Source organism: Phyllostomus discolor, chromosome 13, assembly GCF_004126475.2.
Source record: "Phyllostomus discolor isolate MPI-MPIP mPhyDis1 chromosome 13, mPhyDis1.pri.v3, whole genome shotgun sequence".
NCBI classification, from domain to species: Eukaryota; Metazoa; Chordata; class Mammalia; order Chiroptera; family Phyllostomidae; genus Phyllostomus; species Phyllostomus discolor.
The window spans coordinates 45,849,712-45,875,996 of NC_040915.2; the positions used below are offsets into that span (position 1 = coordinate 45,849,712).

At 39.1% G+C, this 26,285-nt stretch overlaps 1 protein-coding gene across 10 annotated transcripts in view; it reads right to left on the reverse strand.

The window, feature by feature from the left end:
* ATXN2 (ataxin 2) overlaps nucleotides 1–26,285 on the reverse strand; it is a 95,116-nt gene that overhangs the window by 8,306 nt on the left and 60,525 nt on the right. For 5 of the 10 annotated variants that reach the window (XM_036014089.1, XM_036014087.1, XM_036014083.1 and 2 more), the window contains 11 exons: nucleotides 26,011–26,193; nucleotides 23,651–23,848; nucleotides 23,150–23,257; nucleotides 22,811–22,881; nucleotides 16,266–16,570; nucleotides 14,451–14,514; nucleotides 13,504–13,656; nucleotides 13,074–13,140; nucleotides 5,816–6,000; nucleotides 5,123–5,255; nucleotides 1,110–1,163 (listed from right to left, as the gene is read on the reverse strand). In XM_036014089.1, the coding sequence (XP_035869982.1) occupies nucleotides 1,110–1,163; nucleotides 5,123–5,255; nucleotides 5,816–6,000; nucleotides 13,074–13,140; nucleotides 13,504–13,656; nucleotides 14,451–14,514; nucleotides 16,266–16,570; nucleotides 22,811–22,881; nucleotides 23,150–23,257; nucleotides 23,651–23,848; nucleotides 26,011–26,193 (1,521 nt within the window). The remainder of the gene's footprint in view (nucleotides 1–1,109; nucleotides 1,164–5,122; nucleotides 5,256–5,815; nucleotides 6,001–13,073; nucleotides 13,141–13,503; nucleotides 13,657–14,450; nucleotides 14,515–16,265; nucleotides 16,571–22,810; nucleotides 22,882–23,149; nucleotides 23,258–23,650; nucleotides 23,849–26,010; nucleotides 26,194–26,285) is intronic. The other 5 variants (XM_036014084.1, XM_028527250.2, XM_036014088.1 and 2 more) reach the window with 3 other exon arrangements.

The following is a 26,285-nucleotide window of genomic DNA, read 5'->3' on the forward strand; positions in this document are numbered from 1 at the left end:
GGTGAGGGTAACTACATTTGAGACCTCAAATTGAGTGCATAAAAAAATGAATTACTGACACTGTCTTTTACGTGCTATATCACATTCATAGTTTCCCTTTAATAGTATTTATATACAGCAAGACTCCTTTTTAAAGAGTATCTATTAAAGGATTAAATTTGTTAACATTTCCTAGCACCACATAAATAATATTGATACACTTATTTTTGGATACCAAGTCATGGCATAATTAATGAAAATTTAAGTCAAAATGTAAACCTGGCATTGAGTAGATTCAGACAGTGAGTCATTCAAAAATAACTCAAAATTTAGTCTCTAAAACAAAATTTTAATCCTTAATATCCTTGACAATATAGTATTTCACATAAAGTGACACATTACTGGCATAAATCTTTAACAAATTTGTGCAAGTTAGTACTGTTCCTATTCAAATACCAAAAGCCCATGACTAGCTTTATTTAAAAACTGACCTACAAATAGAGAAAACACACCTTACAAAGTTCATTTCCAAAAGAAAGCTCTGTCCAGACTTTCTGCCTTTAGGAGCGATCATTTACCTTTCCACTGGTGGTGAGAGAGGGCCGGGGTTGCCAAGATAATCTCTGGTAGGTCATGCTTTCCTGCTTAGACCCAAATATTTTAAACCTTCAGTCATGCAAAGACTAAAAAGACAGAAATGTTTCTCCCTTAGTTTTTCAATCCTATTCAATTCAACATCCTGGGAAGAATAAACTTCTTACCAGGACACTAAAAAACCCTAACTTTTTAAAGTTGTTTTTTTTTTATACTAAGTTTATGGCTTGGTTAAAAAAAAAAAAAGGCTACTTAGGAAAAGCGTCTCACATAAGGAAAATATCAGGCATTTCCAAAAGTCACATGTTTGCTTGGTATGCAAAAATTGATTTCTGAAACAACTCAATTTTTAAACTCCAGCTTTCTTAAGCTGGGTTATATTTTCTTTTTTAAAACTCTGAATTATTTACAGATATATTTTTAATAATTTTGTCTGGCACAGGAAAATACTGCTCAACAAGTCTACTCCCTTAACATGTATTCTTTAAAAAGTGTTTTACTGTTTAATTAAAATTAGTATAAAAAACCCAACTCACTGGCAAAGTAGAAAGAAGGGCTTGTCTCCTTGTTGTATGGTAATTTGGGACATGCTGAATTTGGGAAATAGAAAGGTAAATTAGCCTTTTGAGGTCTGCATTTTCCTAATTTTCTGGAAAGGTTGACATATTTAGTAATTTCTTTTTGTATCCATGCATAATTCATAATTCTTATTTCACAAGAGATGACAAGCACTTTAAACACGGCTACAAAAACTAAGTAAGACAGGGCTGAACGAAAAGACACTTTTCTTCTGTGCACTGGAGTGTCAGGTTCTGCAGGCTGACTTGCTTAAACAAAGGAATAAAATTATTATCTAATAAACAGAGCAACACGGCACTCCACTGATTAACCTTGATACCAAAAATGTACCAAAATAATATTTACCAGGTTTAATCCAAAAGACAAACAATTTTGCACATCACTATTAATATGTCATTATTCTGTAAGATATTTATCAGGCACCTGGTAGTGGGTCTGAAAACTCAGAAATCATAGCAATATTAAACAGGGGGCGACACTGTTTTTTCCTAAGATGACTGCGTCAGGGGTGTGTGTGTGTGTGTGTGTGTGTGTCTGCATGCACTTGGAAGGACACGCACCCAAACGTTACCAGATGTTGTTGGGGGGAGGGGTAATAGGTGCCGTTTTAAACCTTTTTGCCTACTTCTTTTCCAATTTACCTGCATTTAACTACCAAAAACAAACCGAAGAAGATCCTAGATCTAACTCTTCCTGATGGCTTTATATAGAGAAAGTTCCATTATCACTGTTTCTGAAAGGGAGAACACACTGCCATAAAATGAAGCGGATGGATTAGAAAACTAGAGGTGAAGGAGGGAAGAAAGTGACTTCTTTGGAGGGAGGGTGGAGAGGCCATGATGAAAGTCAGATCAAGGTCAAAGGGATGAAGTCTGTGATCAAAGTCCTTTCTAAGATAGCTCTCAAAATGTGTACATGTATCTCCTAATAATTAAACTGTTCGGTAATCTGTTAGCACATTTATATTAAATATACCAAAAATGCAAAAACAGTATTAGTCTCTCGTTTTGCAGACATTAGTGGTCCTTTCTATTCTCAAAGCCTTTACTATGACCCCATCAATCAATGAATGACAAAAAGGTGACATAATTGTCACCAACATCTGGGTGCATATTCCTCTGTTTACATAAAAAGCTTTTAAAATCTGCAGAAAGGATGTAGCTTAAAAAGAAACAATTCATACTCAAAGTATTTGGTTCCTTTCAGAAAACAAAATATAAACTGTTCAAGGGAGATGAGTATATCATTAGCCTACTAGTATATCATTTCTACACAACAGTTTTGTCTTAGTTTAAAATAATATACTTAAAATTGTCTACATTTGTTAAAAAATTTGTCTATATTTGGCATAAGTAGGATTTAGAATATCTAAAATAATTAAAATAAATTACTGACATATTAGTGAATTTACTTTAGCAGATTAAATTATGGTTTATGACAGCAAAGAATAAAGTAATTCTCTAGTGTTGTTTTTAAGGTATGAACCTCAAGTAAGCAGCAAAAATCATACTAAATCCACAGCCTTGCTCTAGCCAGCCCTGGTCAACAGACATCAATTAAATACGACCTGTGTAAACTGCAGGAGAGTCATTCATATTTAGTTGAGTAACTTTCTCCTGGCATTAAAGAACTGGCTCTGATGACTAGTAAATTAAGTCCAGTGTTTCGCTTTGTTTGCAACATTTCTTATTTACCCATACTTGAGCGTACTTTAGGGTCCAAGGTCAAGTGCTTTTCAAATGAAATGTTCTGGGAAAGTAGTTATAAAAACCACCAGTGCCTCAAATAACAGTATTTATTGTACAGACTGTTTCAAACCGGTGAGGCTGTTTCAAACCAATGGACATCCATCCGAAAGACAAAGCCAGATGTTAGCACCGAGGACAAGGCCCTGCTCAGCATCACAGCATCGCCAGAAACCCTCAAAACCACGGGTGCACAAGAGCTGCTCCCTGAAAGCCAGGAAGTTTTAGCTCACGAGTTTCAGATCTTATTCCAAGAGGAGTATGCCAGAAAATGGAAATACATAATTGTTTTTCCACTTATCATATCATGATGTATTCACCAGAAATATAAAACAATCATAATGAACTTTTCACCTAAGCCTTTAGCAAACTAAAAAACTGTTGAAACGTATACAAACTGCGTAAGAGCCAGTGTGAGGAATCAATGGTGCTTTTTCACACATACCCGGTCCTGGTGAAGACAACTAAGGACACGCCAATGACAGGAGATCATAACCAAAATCATGGGTCAAGTCAGTCTGTCAGTATATTCTTTTTTTAATTTATTGATTTTTAAGGAGAGAGAGAAAGAGAGATTTGTTGTTCCACTTATTTATGTACTGACTGCTTGATTCCTGTGTGTGCCCCGACTGGGCATCAAACTACATACAACCTTTGGGATATCAGGACAATGCTGTAAGCAACTGAGTTCCTAGCCAGGACTAGATTCTTCTTCTTCTTCTTTTTTTAAAGATTTTATTTATTTATTTATTTATTTTAGAGAGATGGGAAGGGAGGGAGAAAGAGAAGGAGAGAAACAACAATGTGCAAGAGATATATCTACTGGTTGTCTCTGGCATGCCCCCAACTGGGGGCCTGGCCTGTAACCCAGGGACGTACCCTGACTGGGAAATCTGGGAATTGAACTTGTGACGTTTTGGTTCACAGACTGGCGCACAATCCACTGAGCCACTCCAGCCAGGACTGGACTATATTCTTGAAAGAAATGTAGTCATTACATCATTTTTATCTAAAGGGCATAGCCCACAATGAAAAGTCTGAAGTGATCATGTAGGAAATTAAAATCAGACCTCAGCGTTCTGTGAGATCAGGGAGCCTGTGGGCAGGAGCTCCCCGCCCCCCGCCCCCAGGAAGAACGTGGACACGCTGGGTGACGGGCGACAGGAAGGGCGAGTGTTGTTGCCCGAGTCCCGTTCCTGCTCACCTATTAATGTCAGAAACTGTTATCTAAAGTTAAAACACCTTTACACTCTCCGTCATTCAAAAAGTTTAAAAGAGGTTTTAGAAGATGAAATGTCCGTGCAGTTACATGTAACTGTGATTTCATCCTCACAGTGGTCATTCTTTTCAAATCTCTCTCCTCTCACTCCAAAGAACTGAAATGCCAAATCCTAAATGTCAGTGCAGTTGTTCTCGGCAAAGCAAAACACAAAACCTACATCTTAATAAAAATGGCAATAAAGGTGCATTTTAAAAACATAAACATGGGAAAATTCATGAATTCTATATTACACAAGATATAAATGGAATTCTTGTTTTAAATTCTCAACATTGAAAACCACATTATTTTAGAACTTCAGACAGCTGCTCAACTGACCTATACGAAGTTCTCTGCCTATAATATTAAGATGTAATTTTTGCTTATTAATTAGCCTTATATGCATTTAGTTTTATATACAATACTAGTCATTTTCATCTTACCACTGTTTATACTTAAAATGTAAATGTCTAAAGCAGACCTATTACATAATTTTGACCCCTTAAAATACAGCATGATGTGGAAACAGTAACATTATAAAAAATAGCAGTAAGACCGTGTAACACCAGTAAGCTCCAGAGCAAGAGTGGGAAGTGCTGGAGAATGCTTTCATTACGGCAAAACTTCCCTGCACGCCTTGCGCAGGGCGCACACCAAATGACGATGCTGATGAGAAGAGGTGAAAAGACACCTCTCTCCACAGAAGATGGTTTCTGTTACACACATCGTTACACTTGCTTACAGGAGAGACATTCGAACAGAGGACTTTCAGAACGGAAGTAATTATTAGCCAAAGACTTAAAAAAGCAGGTAAGAGATAGAAATGGGTCCATCTTTTCTTTAATTTCTTTACCCTCAATGTCATAGAAGGCCAAGTTATTCTTAAAAAGGGTATCTTTTCAGAGCTTTAAAACAAATTAAGAGCTGCCAGTCGCACACTGGAAAAGACAAGGCAGGTGCTCCCTACCATACATCGCATGCGTCTGCTCGGGAGCCCCGTACTGCGCGGCTGAAGACGACACTAAGCCAGGCTGGGCGTGCGCTGCTGGCGCCATCATCCTAGCGTTGCCCTGTATTACAGGGCTGTAGACATGAGGGTGCTGTGTTCAAAGAGAAAAGAAAGAGAAAACACTCAAATACCACACAGACTCACTCAAGCAGATTTTAGTTAGATGTTTTAACTCCACAGTGTCCACTTTTTCACAAACAACTCTGAAAAATCTAAAACTTGTCTTGGCTACTTCTTTTGAAATACTTAAAATAATCAACAACCTTCTAATACAATATTTAAAAGCGCCTTCCCAATCCTTAGCTATCAATCACAGAATTTAAAAAGTGCAGGTATAAAGAAAAAAACACCTACTAAAGTTCAAATTAAAAGTTATTTAGCCCTGAGCAGTGTGGCTCTATTGGTGGGCATTGTCCCACAAATCGAAAGGTCACTGGTTTGATTCCAGGTCAGGTCACACACCTGGGTTGCAGGTTCGGTTCCTGGTTGGGTCAGGGTGCTTACGAGAAGCAACCTATCAGTGTTTCTCATATTGCAGTTTCTCTCCCCCTCTTTCTCCCTCTCTTCCCCGCTCTAAAAATAAATGTCTTAAAAAAATTAAAAGTTGTATGAATGGAACAAAAATGGTGAGTTAGGTCCTATCAGCCTTACCTGAGATTGATAATGTGGCACGTGCTGAACAAGAGGCTGATTTGGAAACTGCTGAGGACTATAGGCAACGTATTGTGTGGAGTAAGCCGGTGGGGTGGCTACAATGGGAGGGCCTGCTGCTGAGGCTGGGTGCATCATGGTGCTCTGATGATGCTGGTCTTGCCGCTGTTGGGGCATATTTGGTACTGCAGAAAAAGATGACTTCGTATGAGAAAACAGCATCTCTGTGTACAAATGCATGAACATGGTCCCTGAGGCTCTGCAGGATTTGACCTTCCTGCTTGCCTCTCCAGTGCTGTGTCATATGACCCCTGCCACTGCTTCGGCCACTCTGGGTTGTTTTCCCATACACAGGCTATTCCTGAGCCCCAAACACCAAGTCCCCACTCCCAGCTTGGATAATTCTGACTCTTTCTTCAGGAGCCAGCTTGAAAGCAACTTCCTTAGACCCCCCCTTTATGATGACAGCCAAACTGGATCAACCTATGAAACGTTTCCTTCAGACTACTTCTCAGATAATCCCTGTTTTGTAACACCAAATCATGCCACCTGCTAAAGGAAGGCACTGAATTTATTCAAAGAAAAACAAATGTACAACAAAAAAGCCAAAATAGATCCAACGTTAACCTTAACTTCATTTTTCTTAATTTTCCACCACTGAACTCGCCAATCATGTCTTGCTCTTTCTCAAACACAGAACCACATGCTATCATGTAGGCAGGTGTCCAAACAGCTCTTTTAAAAAATTACTTTATGTCCACACAGATTCTGCTCTAGTCCTCCCCCTGCTAAAGCTGCAATTGAGATTTTTGCTCCAATGTCATTTTCTCTATAATGTTCTTTCCAGTTTCCCCTAGAGCTAGCTGCAAGCTCTGTGTACCCTTTCCTCGCATGTCTATTATAGCACCAACTGTTTTATGTGATGAGTTTATGGTGTGATTTTAAATAAGCCACTGGAGGGAAGGCATCATAAACCACTGCTTACATCAGGTATGAGGCACAAAAAAAGTGTAACAACTTAGTATGTTCATAAAATCATTGGAACTATATAAGTAGCTGCTAGTTTAGAGATAGAATTTGGTTAAATACTTGAAATTCTTTGTTAAAAATGTACTAATTGCTGTTGAAAGTTAGGAAAGCCCATTATATACTGTTTTATTTACTTAGAAAAGCAAGCTTTTTAACAGAAGAAACCAACACAGTAAATATTTTTCCGAATTTAATCTTGAGGTTCCTCACATCAAAAAAGCATCTCCTTTTAGTAAGGACACCCCAAAATCAAGCATCACTTTTATCAAATGAAAGTCTGTCTGATTAAGTTCACTGAGTCGCTCTGGCTGGTGTGGCTCAGTGGAATGAGCAATGGTGGGTTGCCAGCCAGGTACCTCAGCTGGGGGTGTGCAAGAGGTAACCAATCAGTGTATCTCCTCACACTAAAGTATCTCCTCTCTCTAAAAAGTAAACAAACTCTTAAAAAAGAAAAAAATAAGTTCAATGAGTTTAATTTATTCACTACCATTTCTTGTGATACACATTATGACCATCACATATTAAAACACACTCTAAATGCTAGTCAAGTTTACTATCTTTTTTTATTTTTAGATTTTATTTATTTAATATATTTTTAGAGAAAGGAAGGGAGGGAGAGAGGAGAGAAACATCAATGTGTGGTTGTCTCTCCCACACCCCCTACTGGGAACCTGGCCCACAACCCAGGCACGTGCCCTGACTGGGAATCAAACTGGCAACACTTTGGTTTGTGGGCCAGCACTCAACCCACTGAGTCAACGAGCCAGAACTTTATCATCCTTTTTAAAATTAAAAATTCTAGTTACCAAAAAATGCTTGAATACAATCTTAAGAGCTAAAAAGTTCAGCCCTGGCTGGTGTGGCTCAGTGGACTGGGTGTCATCCTGCAAACTGAAAGGTTGCTGGTTCAACTGCACATGCTTGAGTTACATGTCTGGTTGGTGGTGTGTGAGGGCAACTGATCAATGTTTCTCTCTCTCTCCAATAAATAAATTAAATATTTTTTTAAAAGATAAAAAGTTCAATAATATAAAATTACCCTTCCAACATCTGCATAATATTCTCTTCCAAAACCAACCACTGTGTAGCCTCCTAGACCATCTTCTATGCACGTGCATACACACACATACATACACAGAGACACACGTGGTTTCACGGTGGTATGTTTTTTCCTAAATTGAATCTACTTTAGTGTTTACTTAAATTACAATTTTAATGAACCATACTTCAGCTGTTTCGTTATGTCAATGGTTTTAAACTGGGAGTAATGTTGCCTTTCAAAGGACATTTGGCAATGTCTGGAGATATTCTGGTTGAAACAATTGGGGGAAGGAGAGGTTACTACTAGCATCTAATGGGTAGAGGCCAGAGATGCTAATAAATATCCTACAGTGCACAGGGAACACCCCTCCACCCCACTGCACAAAGAGTATCTGTCTCAAAATGTCAATAGTGCCAAGGCTAAGAAATTCTGCTTTGACAAGTCCTTAACTCTGGCATATTTTCAAACACAATTCCACTTTTCCCAAAGGTTGCAAAAAAGATAACATTGCATTATGTACCAAGAAGACAGAGGTGGTTCTGTGCAAAGGCCCTACCGCCATGCAGGGAAGACATGCCTTATACAATCCATGGCTGCATTCCAGAAGCAAGTCCTTGACTTTGTTATTTCACGGAGTACAGAGGCAGAATACAAAATTAACATAAAGAGAGCAATAACCTTTATGTACAGTACTTCATGAACTTACTTTGTAAATAACTACTTGGAAGATGCAATGGAAAAGATGACCCCAGTTTACATTAACAAGACAAGAAAATACCTAAGGCATAAACTGAAGAAACACACAAACTTTTCAGAGAAACTCAGAAACGTTACTGAAGATACAGAAGCAGATTTAAACAAAGGGAAAAGCATAATTTGTTCTCAGATAAGAAGACACAATATAAAGACAGCATTTCTCTCCTAGGTTAATTTACAAAAATTTAATGTGATGCTAATAAAAATGCCAACTGTCAAACTGAATGTTAAAATCCATAACCCCTACTGATAGAATAAAATGCCCTCAACAGTCAACCCTTTTTAGAGGATAGTAAGAAAACAACTCATTATTTTGAGAACTGCTTATAAATGATAGGCATTTTAGTTGTCTTTCTTGCACAAACTATACTTCACGGTAACAAGATAGTTTTTTTAATAGAAATATTCCAGCTAACAATTGAGGAAGGATGACAGAGGCTGTCATCAAGTGCAACCCAATGAGATAATGGCTCTAGGCCTGGACAACGGTCATCAAGGGCCGTTAAAACCAACACGGAAGGACTGGTAGGGAATGTCTGATCAGGTTACTCCTGCTGTCACAAAAAAGAGATGACAAGACATCACACGACTCCTAATGAAAATACGCACACTATCCATGAAACAGTCCAGATTAAGTTTTTTAAAAAAATATAACCTAATCTTATCTAATACCAGTTTATAAAGAGACAGAGGGTCACTTTAAACAGCACAGGATGCAATCCACAAAACTGAGATGGTGGAAAAGAACACAGGAAAAATTAGCTGAATTTATATAAAATGTTAAGGGAAAACACTCTAGGGAAAATTGTAAATTCGGAAAGACTTATAGAGAGCTACTGTCAATCAAAAGAACAGCATGGACTTTGGATTATGGTTCAAGAAGCCAACTATTAAAAAAAATGTGTAAGACAGTAAGACAAATTTGTACTCTGGATATTTGATGAGTAAGAAATAATTGCTGACATTTTCAGGTGTGAATAATAATACCATTAAACTATGATTTAAAAAAGAAAGAGTATAGACTTCCAGCCAAGATGGAGGTGCAGGTAGATACACTTTGTCTCTTCTCACAGCCAAAAGAAGGACAGTAACAGATTTAAAAACAAAAAACAACCAGAACTGTCAGAAATTTGAACTATATGAAGCTCGACAACCAGGGAGTTAAAGAAGAAACATTCATTCAGACTGGTAGGAGGGGGGTAGAGAGGGGCAGCTGGGGCAGAGAGGACATGCAGCAAGGTGGCAGCCGGAGGATTGGGAAGTCCCACATTTGTGTGCAAATAAACTGGGAGGGACAACTAGGGAGTGAGACAGACCATACAACCCAAGGTTCCAGTTTGGGAAAAGAAGTCCCAAAACCTCTGGCTATAAAAACCTGTGGGGGTTGCAGCAGCAGGAGAAACTCCCAGCCTCACAGGAGAGTTTGTTGGAGAGACCCACAAGGTCCTACAACATACATAACCCACCCACCTGGGAATCAGCCCCAGAAGGTCACAATGTGCTTGTGGAAAGTGGGGGAAGTGACTGAAAGCTGCTGAAGAGCCAAGCAAGCAGCACTGTTAGCCTCTCGGACCCCTCCCCCACTTACAGTACCACAAAGCAGCAATGTGGGTTGTCCCACCTTGGTGAATACCTAAGGCTACTAGGTAATAGCCGTGCCTCCAAGACAAAGATTTATGGCCCAAAGGAAAGAACACATCAAAACTCCAAAAATAGAACTAAGTGATGAAGAGACAGCCAACCTGTCAGATGCAGAGTTCTAAACACTAGTAATCAGGATGCTCACAGAAATGGTTGAGTATGGTCACAAAAGAGAGGAAAAAGTGAGGGCTGTGAAAAGTGAAATAGAGGAAAATGTACAGAAAACCAATAGTGAAGGAAGGAAATCAGGACTAAAATAAATGATTTGGGGCAGTTCGAGGAAGAAATAAACATTCAACCAGAACAGAATGAAGAAAGAAGAATTAAAAAAAATAAGCAAAGTCTTGGGAACCTCCAGGACAACTTTAAACGTTCCAACATCCAAATTATAGGGGTCCCAGAAAGAGAAGAGGAAGAGCCAGAAATTGGAAACTTATTTGAACAAATAATGAAGGAGAAGAACATCCCCAATCTGGGGAAGGAAATAAGACTTCCAGGAAGCTCAGAGAGTCCCAAGGGAGTTGGACCCAAGGAAGCACACACTAAGGCTCATCACAATAACATTACCCAAGATTAAAGATAAGGAGAGAATCTTAAAAAGCAGCAAGAGAAAAGGAGACAGTTATCTACAAAGGAGTTCTCATAAGACTATCAGCTGATTTCTCAAAAGAAACTTTGCAGACAAGAAGGGGCTGAAAAGAAGTATTCAAAATCATGAAAGGCAAGGACCTACATCCAAGATTACTCTATCCAGCAAAGTCATTTAGAATGGGAGTGCAGATAAAGTGCTTCCCAGACAAGGTCAAGTTAAAGGAGTTCATCATCACCAAGCCCTTATTATATGAAATGTTAAAGGGACTTATCTAAGAAAAAGAAGACCACAACTATGAATAGTGAAATGATAAACTTTCAATTATCACCAACTAAACCTAAAAAAAAAAACGCATTAAAATGAAAACAAACTAAGCAAACAACTAGAACAGGAACAGAATCACAGAAATGGAGATCACATGGAGGGTTATCAGTGAGGAGGGGGTGGTGGGAAAATGGTGGAAAAGGTACAGGGACTAAGAAGCATAAACGGTAGGTACAAAACAGACAGGGGGAGGTTAAGAATAGCATAGGAAATGGAGAAGCCAAAGAACTTACATGAACAACCCACAGACATGAACTAAGGGGGAGGGGGAGCTGGTGAGAGGAGGGTGGAGGGGAATAAAAGGAGGAAAAAAAATAGGGCAACTATAATAGCATAATCAATAAAATATACTTTTGCCCTGGTTGCTGTGGCTCAGTGGATTGAACGTGGGCCTGGGAAGCAAAGGGTCACCAGTTCGATTCCCAGTCAGGGTACTTGCCTGGGTTGTGGGCCAGGTCCCTGAAAGTGTGGGGAGGGACGACATGAGAGGCAATTACACACTGATGTTTCTCTCCCTCTCTTCCTCCCCTCTTCCCCTCTGTCTAAAAATAAATAAATTTTGAAAAATCTTAAAAGTAAATAAAAAATAAAATGTACTTTTAAAAAAAGAGTATAACTCTTGAAGATGCACACTGAAATACAGCAGTCTCCTTGCTAGAGTCTTTGTAAAGAGTCAGTGCTTTCTGGTGCAACATGTCGATGAGAACACACTTTCTGTTCACATCTTCCCATTTCACAATTTCAGATACAAGATTTGTTCCTGAAGTTTTTTCCTTCCCTCACTAAGTTGAGAACTTTCACCCTTTTCACATAAAGAAATCACTTTAGCCCTGGCCAAGTAACTCAGTGGTTGCAGCATTCTCCAATATGCCAAGGTTGTGGGTTCAATCCCAGTCAGGGCACACACAAGAATCAACCAATGAATGCATAAATACATGGAACAACAAATCTATGTCTCTCTCCCTGCTTCCTCTCTCTGAAATCAATAAATATTAAAAAAAATTTTAAAAAGAAAATAAAAGAAAGCAGTTTATGGCTCCTTTTGGCATATTCAAGTTGTCAATATCACTAACTCTTGCACCTCAGGGCCATTATTAGGTAAAATAAGACCGACTCAAACACGAACACTACGGGTACCATGCTAGTCGATCCGATAACCCAGAAGAGGTCACAAGGTGACTAGTGATGGGTGTGGGTGTGTAGCATATGCACCATGGACATGCTGGACAGAGGTGATTCAGGTCCCAGGCAAGACAGAATGGGACAGTGCAGTATTTCATCACGCTACTCAGAACAGCATACAATTTACAACTTATGAACTGTTTAATTCTGTAATTTTACATTTTTATTTTTAGGCCCCGGTTGACTGAAACCACAAAAAGCCAAACTGGATGGGGGGATTACTACATTAGAAAGCTACTGCACTATTAATTCTTTAAGGTGCAATAATGATACTGCAGGTGTTTTATGGTTGTTTTTTTTTTAAGGTGAGAAAACCCCCTTTAGTGGAATTTTGATGATTTCTGAAGGGAACTACTCTCTGCTTTAAAAGAAATTCTGGGCTTTGGAGGAAAATTATATGTCAGTGTAAAGTAAGAATGTCAGGAACCTTGGTAAATTAATTTAGCAAACCCTCTTTTCAAATTTAACACTGAAAACTTCAAAAGTCAGTTACTGTTTTGAAGATCTTGAACTGTCACAACTGACGAGTACTCCTCCTGTTTTGTTTATAAAAAAATGCATCTGAATACCTCATGTAATATGTGGGTCATCAAAAGTCCAGGCTGAACCACAAGCATTTCTTCATTATAAACTGAGTTACTCATTCATGCAGCATGCAGACTACAAGCAAACACAGGCAGGATTATTCTCACCTTTACCTGCTCTATATGTCTTGGCTTGATTCACTGGCATGGGCGTCATAGGTATAGGGTATAAAGGCTTGAGGGAATAAAAGAAAAATAGATTAGGCTCTCAGGACAATAAGAACACATTTTTACCACTCTCTCAGTTGTATATTGCTAGAAAGCTAGCCCTGAGGTATTCCTGATTTTCTGAGTCATCAAAAAAATTAAAACACCCACAGCTAGAAGGACAAACCCCAAACTATAGTAAGTCTAAACCATCTTTCTCACCAGAAACCATTCTCAGATTCAGTCCTTACACTGACACCACCTCACTCCCCCCCCTTTTCAAACACTTCTGTTACACCGTCACTGCCTGAAACCACTGTACACCTACGGAGTGCCTACTGTCAAACACAAATAACCCGGTGAGCAAAGAACGTCAAGTGCTGTGACTTACTTGCACGCCTGGGCTCACTGGGACTGGATACATCATATTTGGTGCAAAACAAACAGGCTGAGTATAAACTGGGGTTGGCTGCTGATGGCCCACCATGGACGGGCTGGGCTGTGCTTGAGGGCGAGGCGAAGTCGGGGTGGTGGACGGCTTTGGCTACAGAAACAAACACAGACTCTCTTAAGGTGAAAAGCTAACTATTATTGTAACTTGAAAACTAATTTTCCCCGTCTTTCTAAGTTTTATTTGTTTTTAATTGTCCCTTTTAATGAAAAGTCTTATAGAAAATAAACCAGACGTGTCAAATAAAAGAGAAAAACGCTTTGGTAAAAAGTTAAATTTTGCCCTGGCTGGCGTAGCTCAGTGGATTGAGCGTGGGCTGGGAACCAAAGTGTCCCAGGTTCGATTCCCAGCCAGGGTACATTCCTGGGTTGTAGGCCATAACCCCCAGCAACCGCACATTGAAGTTTCTCTCTCTCTCTCTCTCTCTGCCTCCCTTCCCTCTCTAAAAATAAATAAATAAAATCTTAAAAAAAAAAAAAAAGTTAAAATTTGCCAATAATCAACACTACTACTAAAAATAGTGGTGACTTTTAAGAAACTTGAAAGTGTTTTAAAAAATTAAAGAATAATCTATTTTCTTACAAATTCAGTAGAATAGGTAACAACAGCATGACTATGAACCTGACAGCCCGCCTAGACTCTTCAAAGTCTGAGTCAAAGAGCCCGAGAGATTTGCCCCAGACAGCACACACCTGATGACAACACAAGGGTCTCTCCTATGGCTCAAAAATGCTCATTAGTGACCATAAGAAACCATAAGAAAAGGGAACTGAAAGCCGTTTTAGCATACTATAACTGAATTTAGATGTCAGGTATGAAAAAAGTATACTACTAATAAATTAATTTTTTTAAAAAGCTAGATTACTTCAAAGAGGAAATAAATTTACCTGAGAAAAAGAACGAGGGTTGAACTCCTTTGCATTGGGGTTCAATGTTGATTTCCTCACTTGCCTAAATCGGAACAAAAATATAAAGGCCAGTGAAAGCTGCATGGAACTTCTGTGTCTCTCAAGTCTTCTTTACCTGACAGTATTTTTTTAAAAATTGCTAAACATATATAACAATTCTCACTATCATTGATCCACTTCATTAACATACACATATCACTCCTTAATTTGATAAAGACTGACCAAAAAAGGACAAGTTTTTTTTAAAGTATAACACATAATGTTTCTCTCACAGGCGATCAACAGATACCTTAACTGAAAAGACAGTAGTGGCCCCTTATAAAATGTCCTGAAATGCAATCTTCAATAAACCAATTTCTTGCATGCACTATTTTTTAATGTGACAAAGTGTATCCTACACGACATACCTTAGAAAAAAAGTGTTAACTACAATTTTTTTTTGCCTCAAATCAAGAATAAGTACTCTCCAACTCATTAACAAGCTGCATTCCAAAAATTCAGCTGTAACTGGACTATAGGGGACCCATAACAAATAAATCAATGGTGTTTAAGTTGGGTTCTGTGGCTAGCCCATAAAGGTCCATTTAACTGATAATACAGGGGTAGGCAAAAGTAGGTTTATAGCTCTGAGTATATTCTTATATTATGATTTATTAATTATTGTATTTGTCTTTTTGTTATTTTATAACCTTACTTATGATTTATCTTTTAAGGTAATGATGGCTGGTAATTTAACCTCCTTTTGCCCATCCCTGTATGAGGGGGATCCAAAAACACTTGGAATTTATTTATAAAAAAATTGTGTATCTATTCTTACATGTTTAAACTTCAGTCACCTTCAAAGTATTCTCCATATGATGCAATACACCTATTGAGACATTTTTTCCACTGCTCAAAACAGTTTTTGAACTTGTCGATTTTGATGCCTTTTAGCGCTTCTGCCATTTTTTTTGTTAGTGTGACTTCTTCCACGTTTCCCTTTGAGGACTTTTTTCACCCAGGGAAACAAAAAAAAACTCGTTCAGGGTAAGATCAGGTGAATAGGGCGGATAGGGCATGGGGGTCATGCCATTTTTGGTCAAAAACTGTTGATCACTCAGTGTAGTGTGGGCAGATGTGCTCATAAATCACCCATCATGAATAGGCAAATGTGTTGAGTCTTCAGAAAAAATTTTATTGAAGCCGAACACAGCCTCTCTCAACAATGCCAGTCGGTACACTGATGCAGATGGGTTCCTAGAACACCCAGCTAGAAGCCTGTACTACAAGGGGCCTGCCCTCCAGAAGATAATTCCAGGTTTTTGGGGCCCTCCTCTCATATAATAGATGTGCAAAATTAAGTCTACTTTAACGAAGCTAACCATTAACTAAAACATTGTTTCTGACAGAAAATGTTGAGCTCTAAGTAGGGACACCAGATACTCCTCCTCTCTTGTGCTGACAGTGGCAGTTCTTACTCCTAGCAACAGAGCCAGTACCTAGCACCCAGGGGATATAGGTCCCAAAAGTAAGATTTCCATGCCCTGTACATCTACAGAAAAAGCCTTTCTTAATTTATACCTAAAGGTGTTTTATTTTGTTTTGCCATTAGGTACAAAAATGGAGAAGGGAAAAAGAGTTCAGGGTACAATGACCTATTTACTTAAAACATCCTTTGTTTAGACAAGTTGTTTATAATCTGAAAGCTACTTATGAAACATTCTGAAAGTCCAGATAAATTCTTGAGTTGGAAGGCCCTGGACACCTTAAGAAAAAGTTAAGTAACAGGACATGCTAAATGCCAGGTTTACTCACTCAGCTGCGTCTTTTTTCTCCTCTTTATCATCTTTCTCTTGTTTACATCCAGGACTGGAAGTCTGAACCCCTTGGGATGTGACCTCAGGTCCCCTCTTGTGCTCCGTGTTACTGAGGATTGAGGGGGAAATGCTGGGGCTGTTTGGTTTGCTGCTGCCACTGGTGCAGTTGCTGCTGCTATTTTCAATGAAAGAATCCTTAGCATTTGGTTCAATTTTGTCTTTCATCAAGTCTCTTGATTTTTCTCCCTCTCTATTTTTGGTTAGCAGTTGATCCATAGATTCAGAAGTAGAACTTGGCTGCAACTAAATAAAGGAAATAATTACACTTGATTTTAAGTAACTATAGTAGTCAATTTTCTCCATGCACACAACCAAACTAATATTATTTATAAGCAGAAAATACATGGAATAAGGCTTCTTCATACTTTAAGAGTAATGTCTTCATTATATGGCAGTAACAGAGCCATAGTCATCTACGCATTCAAATGTCCTAACCTCAAAAATTAAATATTTACTGATTGTCTACCATGTGTCAGAAACTGTGCCTGCTGGGTATGGAAAATATTAAACTAGTGCCTGTCCTCCCAATGCTTACTACCATCTGGGTCAGATCAGACACTTAACAGATGAGGGAAATGCCATGGGGTCCTATGAGAAAAAGCAACTTACAGAAAAAGGCAGCTTCTCAATGTTAAGTGTCATCTAGTCTAAAATGTGAAAGAGGTCTGGGGAAGGAGGGAGTTTGCAAAAGGGAACTGTCTATGTGAAAGAAGTATCATGTTTAAAAACGAAGGGGAGAGCAAAAAGATGGCCCCACCGTGAGAAAGAAGAGCGCCTGTGCCCACAGCAAGGGTGGGCACATGTGCAGGAGGGACTCAAAAAAAACAACCAACTCTACCAAGAGGAACTGAGAAAGAAGATAAAGGAACTTGGAAGCTATGATAAGGACTCTACTTTTAATTCTCAGGTTAATGAGAAGTCACTGAAGAATTTTAAGCAGGTTATAGTGTTGAGCAGAATTTATAAAGATGAGCACAGCAGCTCTGTGGCAAGTAAACTGGAGGGAAGCAAGAGGGATGCAGAGACACCGTTATGGAGGCTGGACTAGACCAGGGCCTGGCCTCGGGAAGCAGTGGCTCGGAGAGTCGGAAGTAGGTGGGTTTCTGAGGAAGACCTCATTAGGCATGTTGGTCCTTAATACACCTCCATAGACCTTCTAACCTGTGAGTAAAAGAGGAAACCACAAAACACAAGTACCAACCAGCAAGAACAGAAGTCAAAAAGGTATCAGTGAAATAAATAATGGGGTAAGTTTGCAGAACAGAAGAAATCAATGCTACTCCCACCTGAAGATGATTTAAGATGTCATACTCCCCAGAGGAAAACAGGGACAAATGAAGAAAATGGCAAGGAAAAGAGAAGGAAAAGTAGAAGCTGTAAAGGTGGAAATGAGAACAAGTACAAGCAGCAGCCCTGGGCAGCTGCACTGCAAAAGGGGCTGTAAGGGTGGAGAGGGAGAACTATATCCTCAGCAAAACAATGTCAAAGTGCCACTACCGGGGCCCTTGGCATTCTGGGAAGCGGCACTATGTAGCTCAGGGGCTCTCATGGCTAACTGCATCACCAACGTAGCAGAGGGAGAAGGGTGACAGGACATTTATTTGGACCTAGTAACAATTTAAGTCACAAAACGGGCACTCCATTTTTAAGCCAGCATTTGTTCATAAAAATCTTTAGCAGTGGCTACAGAGATCAACTGTGTACTACAGAAGACTTCTCCAGTGTCTACCACAAGGGTCTTTGAGTAAGGCAAAAATGAGACTTCTGTTGTTGTTATTCATACAATGGTAAACATATCTAAAGTTCTCACTATTGGCTGGACACTGTTCTAAACTACAAGCTCATTCAGTAGTTACAACGCCTTATTTGATGGATATACTATTATTACCAACTTACAAATGGGAAGAGTAAGGCACAATTAATGCTTTTGAGCATTCTGCCATATATCCTATCTGCAGTATATTAAACAGAAGGAAACTGAGATTCTTTCCCCACCAAATAGGACTACTTTTAAAAAATAGAGATATAATTGACACATAGGAATGTATTAGTTTCAGGTGTAAAATATAATGATCCAGTCCAGTGTATTATGAAGTGATCACAGTATGTCTAGTTAATAGTTATCATCACAGTTACAATATTTCTCTTATAATGAAAACTTTTAAGATCTCTTAGTAACTTTTGAATACCATTCACAATACAGCAGTGTTGACTATACTCACCATGCTGTACATCGCACCCTCATAACTCATTTATTTTGTAACTAGAAGTTTGTGCCTTTAGACAACTCTCACCAATTTCACCAACCCCTGCCTTTGGCAATCATTGATCTGTGTCCATGGGTTTGGGCTTTGTTTTTTTCAAGATTCCACACTCGTGAGATCAGATGGCACTTGTCTGTCTTCACTTATTGCACAACGCCCTCAGGGTCCATTCGTGTTATCACAAATGGCAGGGTTTCCTCCTTTTTTACGGCTGGATAATATTCCCTAGTGTGCACACACATGCACACACACCTTTTCTTTATCCATTCACCCATCCATGGACACCTGTGTTGCTTCCATGCCTTGGCTATTGTACATAATGGTGCAATGAACATGGGATACAATTATCTTTTCAAGTTAGAAACTTTTCAAGTTTCATGTTTTTGTGTCCTTTACCCCAGAGTGGAATTACTGAGTTATGTGACAGTTCTATTTTTAATAGAATTCTTCAAGGATTCTCCATACTGTTTTCCATAGTGGCTGCATCAATTTACATTCCCATCAGAAGTGCACAAAGGTTCCCTTTTCACACATCGTGGCCAGCACTTTTCATTTTTTCTCTTTTTGATAGTAGCCACTGTGACACGTGTGAGGAAACGATTCACCGTGGTTTTGATTCGCACCTGCCTGATGACTAGTGATGGTGAGCGCCATTTCAAGGATCTGCAGTCATCTCTCTGTATGTCTGTTCTGGAAAAATGTACATTCAGATCCTGTGCCCATTTTTTAATCAGATTCTTTTTTCGGGGGGTGTTATTGAGTTGTGTGAGTTCTTTATATATTTTGGAAATTAACTCCTTATCAATTTACAAATATTTTTTCTATTCAGTAGGCTGCCTTTTCATTTTATTGATGGTTTCCTTTGCTGTTCAGAAGCTTCTCCTTTTTTTTTAGATTTTATTTATTTATTTTTAGGCAGAGGGGGAGGGAAGGAGAAAGAGAGGGAGAGAAACATCAATGTGTGGTTGCCTCTTGTGCACCCCCTACTGGGGACCTGGCCTGAAACCCAGGCATGTACCCTGACTGGGAATTGAATTGGCGACCCTTTGGTTGACAGGTCAGCACTCAGCCACTGAGCCACACCAGCCAGGGCAGAAGCTTTTCAGTTTAATGTAATCCACCTTGTTTACTTGTGCTTTTGTTGCCTTTGCTTTTGGCTCTTAAAGGAAAAAGAAAAAAACAGTAACACAGGGTACTCCTATTTCTGTCTCAATGAAAGCCCAGGGTTCTGTGAGCCATCATAGTTCAAGGACATGTGTGTGTCCTGAGGGTGGTTCTGTCACTAAACAATGCAGTCCATACTACGCAGTGAGCTCAAACACACAGATAGCCTGGCTTATCTTTCACTAGCTACGTGCATCTGGGAAAATTATTTAACTTGTCTTTGCCTCAGTTTCCTTACATGTACATTGGGAATAATACACATACTTCAAAGGGATGTTAGGGCAATAAAAAACTTATAGACACTTACAACAATGTCTCAATAAATGTAAACTAATATCATAAATGTGAGCTGGAAAGAATTAATAACAGATTTGATTTTTCAGGCCCCAAACAATATTAGGACTAGAAATCCTAAAGTGGCAGGCTTTCATGCTGCATCTACCTGGAATTCAGAAGTCAAGTATTAAAAAAGATTTATAGCCCCGGCTGCATAGCTCGGCTGGAGCGTTATTCCGTGCACTGAGGGGTTCAGTCTGATCCCCAGTCAGAGCACATGCCTGGGTTGCAGGTTTGATCCCCAGCTGAGGCACATTCAGGAGGCAACCAATGAATGTTTCTCTCTCACACTGATGTTTCTCTCTCTCCTCCCCCTCCCCGTCTCTCCCCCACTCTCTAAAATCAATAAACATATCCTTGGGTGAGGATTAAAAGTACTACTAAAACTAAATATGTAAATAAATAAAACATACTTAACTCTAATTGAGACAGTGTGATACTGGCATAAAGGACAGACATATAGCTCTATGGAGGAGAATGGAGAGTTCAGTAATAAACCTTCACGTTTGCTGTCAACAGATTTTCAACAGAGGTACAAAAACAATTCAATTCAATCTGTTTTCAACAAATGGTGCTGGGAGAAGTGGTATCAACATGCAAAAGAATGAATCTGAATCCTAATTTCACAGTATGTAAAAAAATTACTCAAAATGATCGCAACTCTTGCCCTGGCTGGTGTGGCTCAGTGGATTGAGTGCCGACCTGCAAACTGAAGGATTGCTGGTTCGGTTCCTGGTCAGGGCACATGCCTGCCTTACAGGCCAGGTCCTCAGTGTGGGGGGGGCAGGCAATCACACCTTGATGTTTCTCTCCCTCTCTTTCTCATCCCTTCCCCTCTCTTTAAAAAACAGTAAATAAAATATATTTAAAAAAAATGATCACAGCCCTAAATAAAACTCATAGAAGGATGGCCTGGCAGGTAAGGCTCAGTGGATTAAGTGCCAGCCTGCGAACCAGAGGGCTGCCAATTTGATTCCCAGTCAGGGGACATGCCTGAGTTGTAGGCCAGGTCCCCAGTAGGGGGTGCACAAGAGGCAACCACACATTGATCTCTCTCTCCCTCTCCTTCTCCCTCCCTTTGCCTCTCTAAAAATAAGTAAATAAATAATCTTAAAAAAAAAATCTTAGAAGAAAATAAGAGCAGATCTTTATGACTGTGATATATGCTGCTGGTGGGAATGTAAAATAACACAGTTGCTTTGGCAAACAGCCTGAAAGTTTTGCTCAAAAAGTTAAAAACAGTTACCATATGACCCAGAAATTCTACTCCTAGGTATTTCATTTCTCCATGCAAGAGCAATGAAAACATGTCCACAGAACAACTGTACACTAATGTTCATAACAGCACTTTTCATAATAGTAAAAAAGTGGTAGCAACCCAAAGACTCATCAACGGATGAACAGAAAAACGAGTGGTCCATCTGTGCAGTGGCGTATGCGTCCCCCATGAACAGGAATGAAGCACTGACAGGTGCTCTGACATAAATGACCCCTGAGAACATGATCAGTGAAAGAAGCCAGTCACAAAGACCACATACTGTGTGACTGAGTTATTATCGACTGTCCAGGACAGGGAAATCCGGAGACACAGAAACCAGACTAGTGGTTGGTTGAGGCCTGGGAGGACAGGGCACTTGCTAGCAATGAGGAGTGGCTGCTAAAAAATATGAGGTTTCTTTTGGGATGAAGAAGGTGTTCCAAAATTGAATGTGGTGATGGTTGTACAGCAGCGAATATACTAAAAACCACCGAATTATACTCTTAAAATGGTCAAATTGTATACTATGTAATTTTTATCTCAATAAAACTGCTTAAAATAAACTCACATGCTTCAAAGCAAAACAAAACTCTTTCCTCCATAGGATAGTAACTCCAGTGTGCTCTAAGAAGGGGCTGAAATAATGCTGAGGAAACAAAAGCAAATGGGCGAGAATACTTGTGGTATGACATTGGTGACATCGAACTGAAGGTCATGCAAAAGAGTATCACCTTCCGCTTAGGGGTCTGTTCGCACGCAGTGAAAAGAAGGGCACGGGAAAGAGGCCCTTCCCTCTGGCAGGGGAATGCAGCTGAGCAGGACGAGTGCTCAGGAGGACTTCAGCTAGGAAGAGGTTGAAAACCAGATTTTTCCCCTCTAAGAAGCTAAGTTTCAGGATGATTTCTTGAGTTGTCCTCAAAATGTGCCTTGATAACCACGGTATATTAAATGTTGTGTAAAAGAATGAAAACAGTTATCCAGGAGAAACTAGAGTGTGCTCAGTAAGTCCATGGAAGATTTCTACCACAACACGGTCGTGCACCGAACGTGACCCTGTGATGCGTCAGAGCCCCGCGGTGCAGGGCGTCTTCCACCTGCCGCGTCACACCAGATAACCAACGCCTGGGCCTTGCTCTGCTCTTCGGCGAATAAACTAACCAAATAAATATCAAACAGTACCTTACAGTAGTTTCAAACGTCAAAATTATATTCATTCATTTGGTATTTTTATTGTTCTTATCAAATCTGATGGTTTTAGTTACTGTAATTACAGCACAGGCAAAAACAACTTTAAGAATGTTTAGCTTTCTATACACACGGTTCAATGTTTATGGTTGTAGATATAATCCATTTTAGTAAATAGATCACAGAATAATTCTTAGTGATGTTTAATATTTATCTTTTAAAATTCTAATGCAAGAACAACAATGAAAAATAAACAAAATCCAAATCAACACTTACCCTGAAATCATTCTTAAATTTCTTTAAGTCATCAATCTGTTTTCTATGCTCAGAAACAATTGGTGATATACCTGTAAAATTAATAACTGTTAGATACAGATTTATTTCTAATCTTTAAACTTAAAATTCTTTTAGGATGGGATGTTAGAAGTGAAAATAAGTTCTGTTATCAAAATAACAAAATTTTTAATAATTATAGACTTTGGAATTTGTCAAATTATGCATCTAAATATACACAATATTAAGAAAAAGTGATCAAAAATACTTTATCAAGGCATGAGATTAGACATATTCCTTCATGTTTCTATGGTTATACCTAAATACTTTTTAAGCTCTAACCTTTATTTTCAGCTTTTGAGAAGCTAGGTGATGTCTCATTAGGCTTTACATTTTCTTTATTCCCTGCAGGAGAGTTCTGCCTCTGATCTTGAAGCCTGGAATCCTTAGCTAGAAGATAATATTTTTAAAAATTCCAAGTTACATACATGACAGAAAAATAAAATAGGAAAATATTCAACAATTTTTATCTCCTATGTTTTTGGAAAAGATTATTTCCATTTAAGAAGGCTTTTTTCCTTTGTCAAGATATGAAATACCAATAATTTACTTTATATTAATATTTACTACTCAGCAATGTTAACTCCCTTAACAAGACATTCAAGAATAACACATGATTAGCAGTATTACTTAAACAGCTCACTTCATTTACATAAAATTTTAAATATGCACACTAATACCCACCTTTGAATAAAACACAGCATTTTTCATATAACGTTCAACCCATAACAATGCTGCACTCTACAAGTGGTATCACGGACCTGGAAGCCCTTCCTTACCTACCCTCAATAGACGGGGTAACAGCTCTGTTGGACGCAGGACTGGCAGGTGTCGGAGACGCAGCTGGAACAGGCATAGCGACGGCTTCGGCTGGGATAATACCAGCTTGCGGAGAAGCAAGAACTGGTCCACTAGGAGTATTTCCAATACTGTTTTGCCTGGGAGACCTGGGTCTGTGAGTTTTGGGGGATAATCTTGGAACTAGAAGAAAAAGAAAAGTTATTCATTACATTCTCAGCCCCACTGGCACATCCTCGAAGAGGCTTCTTTTAAGACCTGGGGAAAACAGTCCTGTCTGACCCCCATTCCCAATTACTCCTGATCCTATCACCTAATTTTTCTTTTCCAAGGTCTCAGGAATAGTAGTGGCGATTAAGAATAAATACAGTAATACCTAAGTACAACTGTAGTTTTCCTTCTAACGGAATGTATTATTTCTCAAGGCAGTAGTATATTAAATGAAGTCAGAAACTGGATTTCTAAGGCAAGATAAATGCCACTTTAAAAAATAAAGATAGCAATGTTCTCTACTAAGAAGTGAGACAGTTTCTTTTAAAAAAGTGCAGGATCCCTAAGAATGAGGCTTATACACGTCTCCTTCCGACAGTAAACTTGAACACCTTCTGGCAGCTTGCAGCCAGCCAGTCCCATGTGTTCTTTCTTGCCACGTCAAGACCCATTCTGCAGTATCTAAGGAAATCGGGGACCAATTCAGCCAAGAAGGGAAGATAACCCAAGCAGGGGTTTCTATGCTACAACTTCAAAATAAGTATCTAACAGGTTTCATATTCCATTATAAGCCCATTTATAGAGCTCAGATTCAAAGGTTTAGAGAAAATGGTTCAATTTGCTTCACACTGGTGGTTCTTTACTTTTTTGAGCCACGGGATCATAGAGGGAAACTATTACTAAATAATTACCATTTTTCTAATTAGTGTAAAAAACAAGCTAGTTACACTGTTCTGTATTTTTTAAAGATTTTATTTATTTATTTGTAGAAAAAGGGGAAGGGAGGGAGAGAGAGGGAGAGAAACATCAATGTGCGAGAGACACAGCGATTGCCTCTTGCACACCCCCAAGTGGGGACCTGACTCGCAACCCAGGCACATGCCCTGACTGGAATCAAACCAGAGACCCTTAGGTCCGCAGGCCAGCACTCAATCTACTGAGCCACACCAACTAGGGCTATGTGTATTTTTTAAAAAAATTTAAAAATACATATTTATTGATTCCAGTGGGAGAGAGAAGCGGTGTGGGTGGGGAGAGGAAAACATCGACCGGTTGCATCCCACACACCCCCCAACCAGGAACTGAACCTGCAACCTTTTGGTCTACAGGACACCACTCCAACCAACTGAGCTACACTGGCAGGGCCTATGTATGTTTCTAACAACTACATTTTTATTCTTTCACTTCTATAATCATGTTTTGCTCTCAAAATTAATTTCTAGATGACCTGAGTATGTCAAATGACTAATGGTAGAAATGAAGAAATAAAGATATTTAGAAATTCTATTTTGTTAACTGAATTATTTCCTTATAATTGAAGACCAAAGAAGAAAAGAGAAAGTATAAAGGAATTTACAATATAATTATACATACATAAAGCCGAGCAGTGTATATCAATGCAAGACATTTAACAGAGCTGGATATCTTTTTGTTTGTTAAGCTTAAAGATATTTTTTCTTTTAAAGGTTCAATGCACTAAGATAGACTGTGACCAAAATACCCACAATCATTACATGTTCTAACTCTCCACAGTTACCATGAAAGCAAAACGTAAGTAGCAAAAGCAGTCTTAATGATAAGATCTTGTCAAAGTGTAATTTTTACACTTTTATAGCTGCTGTCAGCACATTCCTCGGGCTATTCACAGGTAAAACCTGAGTCCCTCATGTATGTTTAACATTCCTTACTTATAAGGGAAGCACAGTGAGGAATCAGTACCACAGACAGATGCTACAGAGCACACAGCACAGGCCTCAACAAGAATAGAAATGCAGTCCTTCCAAACATTGTGACATTCTGTATTTGACTTGAATTTCAGTGGTGCTTTATAAAAAGTATATTCATACTTATGAGTATCATATGAATCTCATCACAAGTCCATAAAGTAGACTCGGCAAAAATTATTTTACTCACTGGGAAAACTGAAATTCAGAGTGATCACAGGATTTGCTCTAACATATGGTGAAGTAAGCTGTGGAGCCCAGAATAAAAAATACATGGTTTCCAGTTCCTGGTTACTTCATTTTTAATATATATACTCACACCTCCTCAAACAGCCTGATCACTGCCCTTCTTACTACAGTAGAGTTACAAAATGAACACTGTCATTATGCTCTAAGCCAAGTGCTACTTACCCCCGCTGACCACTGACGACCAGGTGCCCCCTGCAGGACTGGTCCTTGCTGCCGGAGGGGCAGCTGCTTCACTTGGTGGGGTGTGGGGCACAAATTCTAGGCCACTGGAAATGGAACCCCTCCCAGCAGAAACTCTATGATTTCGAGGGTGTCGCTGGGCCTTTGGGGACATCCTTGGAGGCCCTAAGAAAGGAACAGTGAACATGACATAAATGCCACAATGTCCATCAGTACAACTTTTGTGCTCAACACACACACACACCCATTCACACATA